This window comes from Micropterus dolomieu, unplaced genomic scaffold (genome assembly GCF_021292245.1).
Source record: "Micropterus dolomieu isolate WLL.071019.BEF.003 ecotype Adirondacks unplaced genomic scaffold, ASM2129224v1 contig_11373, whole genome shotgun sequence".
Lineage (NCBI taxonomy): Eukaryota > Metazoa > Chordata > Actinopteri > Centrarchiformes > Centrarchidae > Micropterus > Micropterus dolomieu.
Window position 1 is genome coordinate 297 of NW_025740359.1, and position 13705 is coordinate 14001.

A 13705-nucleotide genomic window follows, 5' to 3' on the forward strand; every position below is an offset into this window, starting at 1 on the left:
TCCCATTGTCTTTGACCAGTATGATCAGTTTGTGCTCAGCCTCGTCTGTCTCTGTGAAGGAGCGAAGTGTTCTGATCTGTCCTGTATAGCGGTCCAAACCAAAGAGACTGTGGTCAGTGACTTTCTGCAGTGAAAAGAGTAACCAGCCGTTATATCCTATATCAGCGTCATAGGCTCTGACTTTAGTCACCAAGTGTCCTGCGTTCACATTGCGGGGAATCTCCTCCACACCTTCAGCAGAACCGTTAGAGCTGACTGGATACAGGATGACTGGAGCGTTGTCGTTCTGATCCAGAATGAACACGTTCACTGTGACGTTGCTGCTCAGTGACGGAGTTCCAGAATCTGAGGCAACAACTTGGAACTGGAACGTTTTCAGAGTTTCAAAGTCGAAACTTTTTAGCGCAGATATTGTGCCATTTGCTTCATTTATATTTAGAAAAGAGGTTACAGTGTGCCCCGGACTTTTACGGTTGAGTGAATATGTGACTGCTGCATTTTCACCTCCATCAGCATCTACTGCGCTAACTGAAAAAATTGACATTCCAGCCTTGTTGTTTTCTGGCACATAAAAAGTATAAGGGCTTCCAATGAACGAAGGACTATTATCGTTAACATCGAGCACATCTACCTGTATCACCTTTGTAGATGACAGGGCGGGGCTGCCTAGATCTTTAGCCGTTATCATAATATTATAGACATTTATCTTTTCCTTATCAAGGTATTCTTTGGTGACTAAAGAGTATGAGTGTCCGTCAGGGGATGGCTTTAAGTCAAAGGGTAAATGACCCGGCACACTGCAGACCACCTGTCCGTTCACACCTGAATCAAGGTCTGCCACACCCATCAACGCCACCACCGTGCCAGGAGGTGCATCTTCCGGAATGCGACTGGAAAGGGATGTGATCTCTATTTCGGGTTGGTTATCGTTCACGTCTTCCACTCTAACAACCACGTTGCAGTGTGTGGAGAGAGACACGGCCCCTTTATCCGCAGCCAGGACCTTAATCTCATAGACTTGCTTTTCCTCGTAATCAAGCCCCCCTTTCACCGTCAGTTTGCCAGTTCTACTATCCAAATCAAAAGGCTCACCTGACAGTCCTCTGAGCTTACTCCGTAAAGAATATTCGATCTCACCGTTCACCCCCTCATCCGAGTCAGATGCATTTACTGTCAGCAGAAATGTTCCTGCAGGTGCGTTTTCCTTTATTGTTATAGTGTATTTCTGTTTATCGCACACCGGTGAGTTGTCATTAATATCAGATACAATAACAGATACATTAATAGTACCAGCTTTTGGTGGTTTACCCCCATCTGCAGCTGTTAACTGTAACCAGTGTTGAGCTGTGTGCTCTCTATCCAAAGGTCGCTGTAATATTAAATATGGGACCTTCCCATCCTCCCCAAATTCTTCGGTTTCGAGGCGAAAATACTGGTTATGGGTTAGCCTATATGATTGTAAGGAATTCAAACCAACATCCAGGTCGTGTGCTCCTTCAGTTTGAAATCGAGATCCAACAATGGCGGACTCCAGCACCTCTAATGTGTAGTTTTCTTCGAGGAATTTGGGCGAATTGTCGTTCACATCGAGTATTTCAACTATCACTTGGTGCATCTCGAGAGGATTTTCCACAACTGCCTTAAGATTTGTGATGCATGGAACAGTTTTTGCACACAGCTCCTCCCTGTCTACTCTCTGGTTCACTAACAAAATTCCATCCCGGTTTACCTTAAACAGATCCTGCTTTGTTCCTGACACCACACGAAGATTCCTATCCGTCAGTCTTCCAAGATCTAATCCAAGGTCTTTCGCTACATTTCCAACTGTCGTGCCTAATTTTAATTCTTCCTGAATGGAATATCGTATTTGAGCAGAGATTCCCTCCAAATTAATCACAATCAGCAGAGCCAGACAAAAAGAAATCCACACATCCAGCCACTGTTTTTTGATGTCCGTTATCGCCATTGTTTGTAAAAAATCCTTTAAATCTTAAATCCGTCAACAAAATTCTTGCGGGATTTTCAATTTCCTCATAATAAACAATAAAGGTCTGTGGGAAGCATTCTGGCAGAAGAATGAAGTCGCTTTAGTCCGTTCTTTCAACCCGTCTCGTTTGGGTTGGTAGTGAAGGCACATTTAAAAAGATACACCCTCACACACACATAACCACTATGGTGATATATATAGTGTAACAGCACCACCCGTTGTAGCTGTAACGACGGTGCGGCGACAACAAGTTTTTTTTTTCCAGTTTAGCCTATACAATATGTGATTTTGCGGAAATACTACCAACAATGGAGTTATATAACTAATGTTCAGAAACAGGACCACGCCTCTACTACTAATTCGACCACCTGTGCCTCATCCAATTCTTCCAATCAACCTCCCGTGCTTCACTCATTTCATCCACCTGTGCCTCTAATCCAATCACATGCACTCACGTATATAACCCTGTCTAACCCCTTTTCTCTCCCGTTTCTCAGTTCTCACATCCCTCCCACCCAAACCAGTGAACTTGCATTTAGGCAGTAGACGTGCTAAGTAGGATTTGAAGTTTTAATTACACTAGTTGTGGAAAAGGTATTATTTTAACATTTGTGTGTATGTTAAAGGCTGGGTCTTGCAAACACAATGCATATTTCAAGTCGGAGAGAGAGGCTTCTCCTTATAAAATGTCTAAAATATCCTATTTCAAGTTATGTCGATCATTTAGTTTTTTTATTTTTGTGTTCCATTGAATCACACCATCCGTTTCCCACGACTAGCCAGTAAACATTTGTCATTAAAATCACTGTTGCCAACCTCCAATTACATTAGCAGAAAGTAAACACCAGTTTTTATTTTTTTCTACAGACATTTAAGAGAATAACTGTTGGCATCTAAGTGTGTCGAGAGACAATTAGAAAAAGTCGGTCCGCAGGAGGTAATTTCATTTTCTTACCTGCAACAACAAAAACAAAAACAACAATAGCCTAAGTGTAGTGAACAGGGGATTTCCGTGAAACTCCCAAGTTATGCCACTAATTAATGACAGTGGCCTATAAATGTAGCAATTGAAAGTTGTCTCCTGTTGTACTCTTTTCCTACACATACGTCAAATTGCATATTTCCAGGAAACTTCGTGAAAATCATTAGTAAATGATTCTAAAATCTCATGGATTTTTCCACGGAAAAAGGAACCCACAAACCATAAATACATCATTTGTTTGTTTGGGTTTTTTTACATTTCACACAAATTAACTGAATTCATACACGAACGCACACACACACACACACACACACACACACACACACACACACACACACACACACACACGCACGCTTAGCTACTGTATTATTATTTTTATTTTTTACTATTTTGTTTTATATTTTAAAAAATTGTATTATTATATTTTTTTTAACACACAAACACACACTTTTACTGTTTTATTTACTTTATTTAATGAACTGCATGAAATCAATTGTTCTTTTGTATTATATTTTAAGCTTTGGCAATATCGTTGTTTGACATTCATGCCAATAAAACTGAACTGAATTGTTTGTTATGTGTGTTCTAATGTAGGTAAATCTGTTAACATTCACATTCTGTCTGCTTGAAGTCTGTGCGGTCTGCTCAGCACACACCCACAATCTTTCTCTTATTGAAGAGGTGAACAGCGACATCTCATGGATTAAATCTGCAAGTACACCTGTGATGTCGCCCCTCCTTTGTCTGCTCTACCTTGTGCCCCACGAGGAACCATTTCCACCCTGAAGCAGCGCGTGGGAAAATGAATAAATTCAGATAGAAACGAAAAAATAACCGTCACTCTGATAGCAACTAACGGCTAACCGCACCCCTCCCGCGTGCTGCGGCTACGCATTGGTTCTGGAATTAGGCCAAACGTGCGCGCGCACCGGCACTGCCGCATTCTGCAACACCTCCTCCCATTTCTGCCCCCATCGTTTCCCCCGCACTGCTTCAATGCTACCAGATTGTTTCAACGCACCTAATTCGCATTATTACCCGCCCTTGTTGGGAGAGGTGGCGATCTCATTTGACAGAGAATGCTCATCTGATGTCTCCAAGCTGCGGATGCTGCACCGTGGAGGGAGGCGGGGGAGGGGGCATGTCTAAAAATTACATTACAGGCAGATTCAGAGCACAGACCCCAGGAACAGACAGCCCGTCGCCATGGCAACGCAGCGCCTGTAGGCAGGTCGCTGTCCACGGTGCTGAAAGAGCTGTGCTCAGGAAGGAAGGAAGCAGAGGGGGGGCGGGGGATGCAGGAGCTGTGAATGCTGCGGACAAAGAAATCAGATGTATCCACATGCCTTGATACTGTTAATTCTCTAAAACATGTAAGATACACATTACCCCCTCATAGTCAGATCCCTCCCTCATGGTTTATTACCAATAATTATTTTGCAATTAAGGTATCAGGGAAAAGGCATGTACCTGTAGCCCACATATAAAAACACATATAAAACACATATAAAATATCACTCTTTAATTCACTTTTTTTTATTATATTCATTCAATTATGCATAGCAAACAAGACCCCGGATTAATACATAAAATACATTGCTGCATGGTGTATGGTGCACATGTGTTAGCCTGCGAGTGCCAGCTGGTGGTTGTTCTGGTGTTTTGTTCCACATTGGTGCATTGTAGTGTCATGTGTGCTTGGCTGCCAGTGGACCAGAGCAGCGAACAACAGGCAGTGTGTGAGTCTCCTCTCTGGGTCAAGTGGTGATGAGAAAGGAAAGCTTATCTCAAGCTGCTTCATCTCACTTTTACTCCAAGCAAACACAATAACATCAAAATTAGACCCCATATAAAAGCATTTATTCCTGCTTTATTTAAAAGACATTACAATGACACAACCGTTTTAAGCGATAAAGAGTGCTACTAAAATTGTAGGGTAGAGGATATTTAAATAAAAAGAACTCATCCTGTTGCCTGAATGTCCAGCTCTCCTACTCACGCATGACCTCATTTCCCTGGGGAGATGAGGTCATGTGTGTGCATTCACAAAGCAGAGAGGGACACATTTATTATCAGAAAAACATCCTGCAAACACAAATTGCCTGCAAAACCATGTTAATGCTTGACCAAACCTACTGATGAGTTTGTGTATTATATTATAATAAAATGTATCTCCATGCGCTCCAAATACACTCATTCTGTAATTTGACCTTTAGCGCAATTCATCAGACTATATTTTGAGCTCCAGTTGAGACATAATGTGTTTGCTCTTTTCAATAAATGTTAGTTATCTTTAACATTGTGTTTCATTTGAAGGATAAAGATGGTCACAATGTCCTCACCAGTGAAGACAGCCTAGAAGGGGTAATTAGCCGGAGCCAGTTGCCACACTGCCATCATACATTAGAGAAGTATTGTCATGGATGTCCTCAAATGCCTCCCGTTGGAAATTAATTATATTAGAAGAAAAACTCTTTACTGGACTATAACCCTTGTCTATTACATAGCAAGCCTTTTATCAAAAGTGAAAATATGGAAAGAGACTATGGCTTCCTGGATAGATTAAAAAAACATGACTTTTTAAAAGAGAAAGAATTTAATGATTCTTAATTTAATTTGTCAGTGTGAGCTCAGTGTTTTCAAGACATGGCATCTAAGTAGACTAACTAGACTAGTAAGACTGTTGAGTCTGTTGAGCTATAAATGTTAAATGCAACACTCAATAAGTACTCACTAAATCGTTTGTGGCATAAAAGCATTATTGCACTTAAACTCTGTTAAAATTTCAACTCTGGTGCACTTGCCTCAACCACACCTAGTAGTTACTTTAAGTGCAATGCTACTGCAATGCCACAGTGCCACTGGTATTTGAGATGCTTTAATCAGTGTGTAATATGTTACCAACTCTAAATGTAAATGCATCTTTAATAGGTGTGTAATACACAAAAACATATACTAATATATGTGTATAACTCGTGTGAGTTACTCATGATTTAAAAGTAAGTTAAAGGCTTAGCTTTTTGTTTGTCTCCTGGGATGACTCCTCTAAGTTGCATTTCAGAACTCACACTGCTGCCAAAAACCTTCTAAAGAGAGTTTCTGTATATTGATGAATAATGTGCATGTTATTGAATGATAATTATAGCAGTAAAAAGCATGTATGTATGTTTATATTCTGTTTGCCAACATATTTTCATGTAGCTAAGACTTCATATCTTTGAGTAGACATATACACTCACTCTAAACTTTTCTTGGAAGGAATATTCAATTCCTGTGAGAAGTACAGGTCTCAGACTAGAGATAAACAAAGCCATCAATTTGATATGAGAGGATGTCCTGTGTTATTGCAACAGTGTGGTAAGCTGTCTGAATGTCCAGATTTGATAAAGTATGTGTAATGGAAAGAAGGACAGGGGTGAGAACAAAAGTGATGTTTGCTGATATCAGAAGTGTATAAATAGTCTTGCTTTCTGTTGCAAGGTCTGTTTTAAGCTGCAGTCGAATCTCAGTCTTTGTCATTTAGAGACTTAAAGCTTTATCTGTCTCAGGCAAAGAAAAAAGCATACTGGAGGAAGGTCTGCTTTCTGGAATAGTACGGATTTTATACCCACCACCCTTTCATAGTCATTTTGTGGATTACAGTGTGGCTAAACAGTGACCTTTTGAGCTTGAATTGAAAATAAATGACATAAACAGGGTGATGTGACAGAGCACATTGTCTGTCACTCAGAGAGCAAGAAATATGGTACGACATTGCCTGCTAAAACCTTGCAAGTAATCATTTTCTGACACTATATAAGAATGATGTCAATTTGGTCCAGCACGTAACAATCAAAATACACATACAACAACTGACTCAATATGGGAAATAAGGTATTGTGTGAGGTGACAATCTGAAACTTTGCTTTAATATTTATTTATATTTTTACCAGCCTACATGTCTGTGCTAGGCCTGACTCTCAGGTATACTTTGATTTAGAGAATGGTCCACATTAAAGTAAAATTGGATTCACATAACATCTGGAAAAGCTTTGTGTGTACTGTGCCACTACAAAGGCTTCTCCATCAGATGATAAAGCTTACAGCTCTCCCGTAATAAACACAGTATGTGAGCCGGATTAACATTGCTATTTCCATAAACTGCATTGCAATGTATTCATTCAAGCTAATTACTGTCCCTTGAAGTGACTCAGACTGGAAGATCATACTGAGGCTGATATTGTTCTAAGACCAGAAGTGCCTGTGTGTTTTAGAAATGAGCGAAATGTTTTTTAAACTGACATATAAGAGTAAACTAGTTGTGAAGGGTGGGACAAGCATTATAATGATGATGCTTATTGTTATTATTAAGTAGGGTGTTAACACAAAATTCCTTTTACAATAATGCAGCTGTGCCAAAGAAATGTTAAGCCTTTTGATGCAAAACTCAAGTAATTCAGAAGTTCATCATTAGGTTTTGTGGTTTTGTTTTTGTATTTAATAGATCATACAGACCAGACCATAGCATACAGTAAGCTCACATTTCACAAGTTACCACATATTGCACCATGAAAGTACCACTGTACAAAAGCACTGTATATGTTTGCCTGTAAAACATCACAACTGTATACAAGTAATGTAATGTGACCTGTGTTAAAGAGTTTGACTACATGATGTCTGATTATTATAATGTTTCACATACTAGTTGGCTCATAAATCTGATGGCACAAAAGTTACACTGTTTTCACCTTAAAAAGTTCAGCATTGGTAATGAAAAAGAAAGGCATAGTTATAGATAAAGACATATTATACAGTAAATGTCACTCATATCTGTATCCCTATTTATGTGTGTTGCATATGCAGATACATACAGTAGTCAGTAATACACATGAGCACAGCTTTCAATGGGTGAAATCAACCACTGCTGTGTTGTTTCAGTATTGTAAAGTAAACATTAATAACATCAACATCTTCATGTTGAGTTTTCAACTTGTTACACAGTCTCAGAAAATGTTGAAATTAAGTAACATCCAGAGTTACGCTTAAAAAAAAAATGAAAGTACATGGTGATGTTGATGTGATGTATATACAGTAGCCATAAGGAGATATTAATCAACCCCTTCTCAGAGACTCACTGTACAAACCCCTAAAGACTCATATTCTTAAGTGATAGCCAAGGGAACATAACATTCAATCACATTATACACTAACATACTGAATCCATAAGAATGTCCCACTGCTGCTAGCCACTTTCCTCTTGCCTAGAAACTAGGGAAAAGGAATGAGAATACAGATCTGTTGACCTTTTCTGAATATCTTAGGACACTGGATGAAAATAGTATGCTGTTGTACTTCTTCAATGTGGTCCCATTACAATGTAATCTTCCGTCTCGGCTAAAAAAAATAAAGTGAGGCCTAACTACAGAAATTTGCTTGCTCAATATTGTAAAATATCTACAGCTATCAAAGTACTTTGACTATCCCATGCAAAAACAACTGAAAGGCAGATACATAATAGCTAAAGGCCTCACATTTATCTGTTTGATGTACTGGTTAACTTTAATCTCTTAGAACTCTCATTCATATATTTAGGCCTAGCTCACATACAAAGCACAAAGTCAAGTACAAAACATACAGCTACTAAAAGCTACCACATTTATAAAATACTGATTCCCCTTTGAAATTGTAGGTTGGTGCTTTTCTGACAGTTAGTTAATTGTGCTGTTTCACTTTTTATTATATACATGAATGCTGTTATGTAGCAAGACAAAGCACAGAGGTTAAAATGTAATATCCAACATGTGTTTCATTTTTAGAGAGGGGAAACAGTCTCTTAAAGGCATTTCAACAGTCCTGTGTCCACTCTAGTACTTCTTGTTGAGGCTTCTTTGAATATCCATAGGTGTAATTTTTTGTCTGTTTCTTTGTGAGTGTCTCCTCTTGAATTTATTTTTTTTTTGTATGAAGGTTTTGGATTGTGATTGAAGCCATGCAGTCTTATCATGCACATTGAATGGACAGAGAGGCATCACTGATTGGCTTTTCATGTGCTTGAAGAAGGAGAGGGGGAGGGCCACCGTAGTCCATTTGGTTTTATAGCATGACAACTAAACATTATGGGGCACAAGTATCAGACTGAGCAGGATGGATATGGGGTGCGATCATGGGCAGGGGTTTCTCCTTTCCTCGGTGAAGCTTTCCTGTCTGCATCAGTCAAGTTATGCAGTTGGTGGTATGGCCTTACGTGGAACTGCTACTGCTGGTTGTGGATGCCTGCGAACGAGACAAGAAAATCAGATAAATCTGGAAACGAACCTCATCACTGAAAGCCTTGTGACTGGCCAAACTGACACATCTCATGACAGGGGGCTTCAGGCACAGGACAGAGTGGGGTGGAGGGGTTGGGCAGATCCTTGAACATGAAGTGGTGAGGTGGCGGGTCTATCAATGAATACCATGCTCCAAGATTATGTGGAGGAGAGTGGTTGCTAGGTAACTGGGTGACTGGTTTCACTTTGCGTCTCTCCTGCACAAACAATTAGGTCACAACTCACATTACAGCAGACAGAAAATTCATAAGTGTTATTCTGTGTCTGTGTGAAGTCAGTAGCACTAGAATTACAGTTTTAACCAACCCCAATCATACAGAAACAGCACAGTCCCATCCCACGTGTAACATTTAAAAATAGGATACTCCTAATCTATCAGTGATGGAGGTAAACACAAATTAATCTTCACATGCACAGCATCCTTTTGAAAACACTGATTCAATTAAAGTCATAGCAGCATTTTCTTGACAGCAAAAGTCAGCAAATGGCAACAAATTTAGTTAAAGGATTTTTTTTAGAATTGTGATCAGTGGCCTTCAGGCAGAGCAGTATGCTGAGGTTATTATTTTGTATTTAAAGTATGAAAAGTATGACTAGGACAGGGATAATGTTTAAATGCTACTTTATCTGGATCACCACTTTCACTTGTCTGCAAAACTGACCACAGATTGTCAGATTATCCATTAGGATTTCTATGGCCTGATGTCTTTGTCCCCTGAAGTCAATCAAAATGGTTAAGGCCTCATTAGTATTAAACCTGTCAAACTATAAAAAAACTTTGGCGAGGGTACATAATCCTGAAATACTGACCAAATTAGTGTTAACTACTGTGGTAATTAGATTGCTTACATGCATTTTAGTGCTTTAAAGGGTAACTTTGGAATTTTCCAATTTTCATATGTTTTTGTGTCTCTGTGACTAATGGGAACAACATTTTTTGAAATTGGTCCAGTACTGAGCAAGAGCGCTGCATTCGGCAGCAGTGAGACAGGGCGCCCTACAGAGACTTTGGTGTTTTAAAGTGTTAAACACACCAAAGTCACACAATAACAAAAACTAACCAATCGTGGTAGCAGTAGACCAGAGTGGTCAAATTTCTATTTTTGTCAATGGAGTCTGGTGGCTGGTTAAACAAAAATGATCTTAGTGTTAAAAACAAACGCGACCGGACCCCGGATAAGCGGATGAAGATGGATGGAGGCTTTTAAAAAATGTCTTTCTGTAAGGATATTTTCCACAACATTGTAAGACACTTAAATTAACTATCTAAGCCTGTCAGTGACAAAAACAAGCATTTTAGTGGGCATACTTTGACGGTGTGCAATGCCTGCAAAGAGTACATTGTAGCCCTGTCTTGCTGCTGACTGCTGCGTGCTCGCTCAATACTGGACAAATTTCAAAACATGTTGTCCCAGTTTGTCACATAAACACAAAACATGGGAAAAGAGCCAGGTTGAAAAATAGGAAGGTTGTCCTTTAAGGATGAGACTGCAATATGAGTAACAATAACCAAAATGTAGGCATGAAGAAGTTAACACAGGATATTTGGCAAACTGCTGCATGTGATGTCAATTAAGTGATCCTTTGAATTTAAAAAGAAATCTGATTCTCCAAGTGATATTAATCAAGACAAAATTGTTTTTGTTAACACTGAGAACAGAAAAAACACAAACAACAACCCAAACATTAAGTTCTGTAACATCATTCAAAAAAGGGAATCCGGGGCGGGGGAGGGAGACTGCATACCTCCAGCTGCAGAGTGGACTTCCCTCATTTAGGGTACTTTAGAGTGGGGAGAAAAAAAAACAAGCAATTCAATGGTCAGGTCATTGCAAGCACAAAAAAGGATTATTTGTGTATATGATCACAGAGTTGGTGTCGAGGCACTATGAATGAAATGTTATCTTTGAAAATACCACAGACTACGAATGGTTGGTTGTTCTTCCAACAGAATACTAACCATCAGAGAGAGAGAGAGAGAGAGAGAGAGAGAGAGAGAGAGAGAGAGAGATCGATAGATCAACATTCATCGTATCAACTTAGTCAATAGTCAAATCACACTGTCACTGGGGAAAAAAGGTCACTTGTGGGTTTAGCATTCTGCATTAAGTACTGTGGTGATGTAGAGCACAGAAAAGTCCCTACACATTTCCAGACTCTCCAATACTGCAGACTGTGCTTGACCTTTAACTCCTGACAGTGACAGGAGACCTGCTCCACACCGTTAGCAGAGCTTATGTGTGTTGAAATGCACCACTATATTGTTGCTGTCATTGCTCAGAAGAGAGAAAAATTGTAGTGCATGTCATGTGTTTGAAGACAAAAAACAAGCCATGCATTACAAGGGAATTATAATATAATCACTCAAAAGAATCATTACCCACATACTTTTGTTGTTATATAAGCTCTTGACTTGATTGTGTTTTTCTTTTGTAGCAAATGATCAATGAAGACATACACATCCCACTGATATATAGGCCACAGACCAAAGTCACACAAATAAATAGAAGAAAAAAACTTTTCAGTAAGTGCTGCACTGTAAATCAAGAGCAAAATCGTAAAGACAAACAGCTGCAGGATATTTTATGAAGCAAATGTGTCATTTTCAATATTTTCTTCAGGTGGGTTGCTATTAACTGTTATATTTGTTAGGCCATTGGATTCTTTGATATCTGTTTAAATAACAAATTTTATGTCTTATTTTCACTTCTTTTTTCTGATGGAGCAAAGGTATGGCGTTTCCACTAGTTGAATGTTAAGCATGATATTGGGAGTTGGGGTCTTAACAGTATTTTTTGTTGAAACCTAACACATAAATTTTTATACTATCATATAAATAGATTGAGGGACGTGAAACTTTGTTGTTACGGTATTTAAATGTGGGCCGGTGTGAAGATGTCACACACACAGGCAAAATTGAAACCGGAAAGTAAAAATATGAACACTATCACTGACAACGTCAGCGGTAAAGCAATAATCACACGTTTGGCTGTGTACTGTAAATGTGTACTGACCTAACATTTATACTGCTTTAGTGATTTTCGTATTGTAGTTTTGTTCTTGTATCTGGTTTGATATATTAAATACATTCATCCGTCACTGAATTTAGATGAAGTTTTCTCCATGTTTAACATTATTTATTTTCCCCATCACCTTTACTTGAGTCATACAATACGTACTGCAAAAAAGGACAAAATATTGCCAATTCACCAGTTGTATGAGCTGGTGAACTGCTTTAACAAAAGGCTAGATTTTTCCCCAAACTGCAGTTGGGAATAAGAATTCATTTAAACTGTGGTAAAGTGAGCGACCATTTATACCTGCAGAGTGGAAGCAGCTGAGTCGCTAGTGTCTGTCAGTCCTGTGCCTCTCGGTAGACTGGACACGATGTATCTGGAGCCCTTTGGCACAGGCTGTCTAACCACCAGCTTCCCTTTCCTGGTCTCCGCTAGAAACAGACTGTACCAGTAGGCATCGTTGGAGACCAGAGTGGAATCTGCAATGGTGGAGTTCCTCTCACTGATCACACTGTTCCTGCAGGGAGGAGCCGCTTTGCTGGGCTTGGGTTTCTGACACTTGAGCACGATGGTGACCAATATGGTGATGAGCAGGAGAAATGACACCGAGCCCAGACCGATGACCAAATACAGGTTTAGGTCTGAAAAGATGTCGTATTCCAGAGGCACCTCAGTCATGTCAGAGTAGGCCTTCACGGCAGTCTCCACTGTGGACAGCTTGATGGTGACTGTGGCAGACAGAGCAGGCTGCCCGTTGTCTTTGGCAACAACAACCAGTCGCTGGTGGCGCGGATCTCTGTAACTGAACATCCTCATAGTCCGGATCTCTCCGTTGTACTGGTCCAGACTGAACAAGGTGGCGTCAGTCACCTGTAGGAACTGGTAGGTGATCCGAGAGTTGTGCACCGAGTCGGTGTCTAAGGCTATCACTTTGGCAACCAGAGAGCCTTTATCGGTGGATCTGGGGATCTTTTCCTCCACCACAGAGCCGTGCGCGCGCCACGGAGACACAATAACCGGAGCGTTGTCGTTCTGGTCCACAATAATGATGTGCACGGTCACGTTACTGCTCAGTGGAGGAGAGCCAGAGTCTCTGGCCTCGATGTGGAAAAGAAACTCCTTCTCGATCTCATAGTCAAAAGTTTTTAGTGCGTAAAGGTTCCCGTTCTCTGGATTGATGGAGAACAGCATGGACATGGAGGTGTTGGCTATCTCCTTCTCTAGGATGAAATAAACTAGATACTGGTTTTCATGGAGGTCAGGGTCAAACGCAGATAGTGAACTCAGCAAGGCCCCAGGTGCGTTATTCTCCGTTACACGTATAGTATAAAATGATTGAGGGAACTGTGGAACATTGTCATTCACATCCAGCAGCTCTAACGTCATAGTTTCATTGTCAGATAAAGGAGGA

At 40.0% G+C, this 13705-nt stretch overlaps 1 protein-coding gene across 1 annotated transcript; it reads right to left on the reverse strand.

Annotated features, from left to right (window-relative positions):
* Positions 1–7428: 7428 nt before the first annotated feature.
* Positions 7429–13680, reverse strand: LOC123965811 (protocadherin alpha-C2-like). Its single transcript, XM_046042164.1, has 2 exons — positions 12598–13680; positions 7429–9221 (listed from the first exon to the last, which is right to left on the reverse strand). The coding sequence occupies exons 1-2, from the start codon at positions 13678–13680 to the stop codon at positions 9189–9191; spliced, it is 1116 nt and encodes a 371-aa protein (XP_045898120.1). The 3' UTR covers positions 7429–9188.
* Between the last annotated feature and the right edge of the window lie 25 nt (positions 13681–13705).

Excerpts from the sequence above, each read along its gene's own strand:
- LOC123965811 (XM_046042164.1), bottom strand. The coding sequence starts at position 13,680 with ATGACGTTAGAGCTGCTGGATGTGAATGACAATGTTCCACAGTTCCCT. Across the intron at positions 9,222-12,597 it reads CAGCTGCTTCCACTCTGCAG|GCATCCACAACCAGCAGTAG; the intron begins GTATAAATGGTC and ends TCTCGTTCGCAG.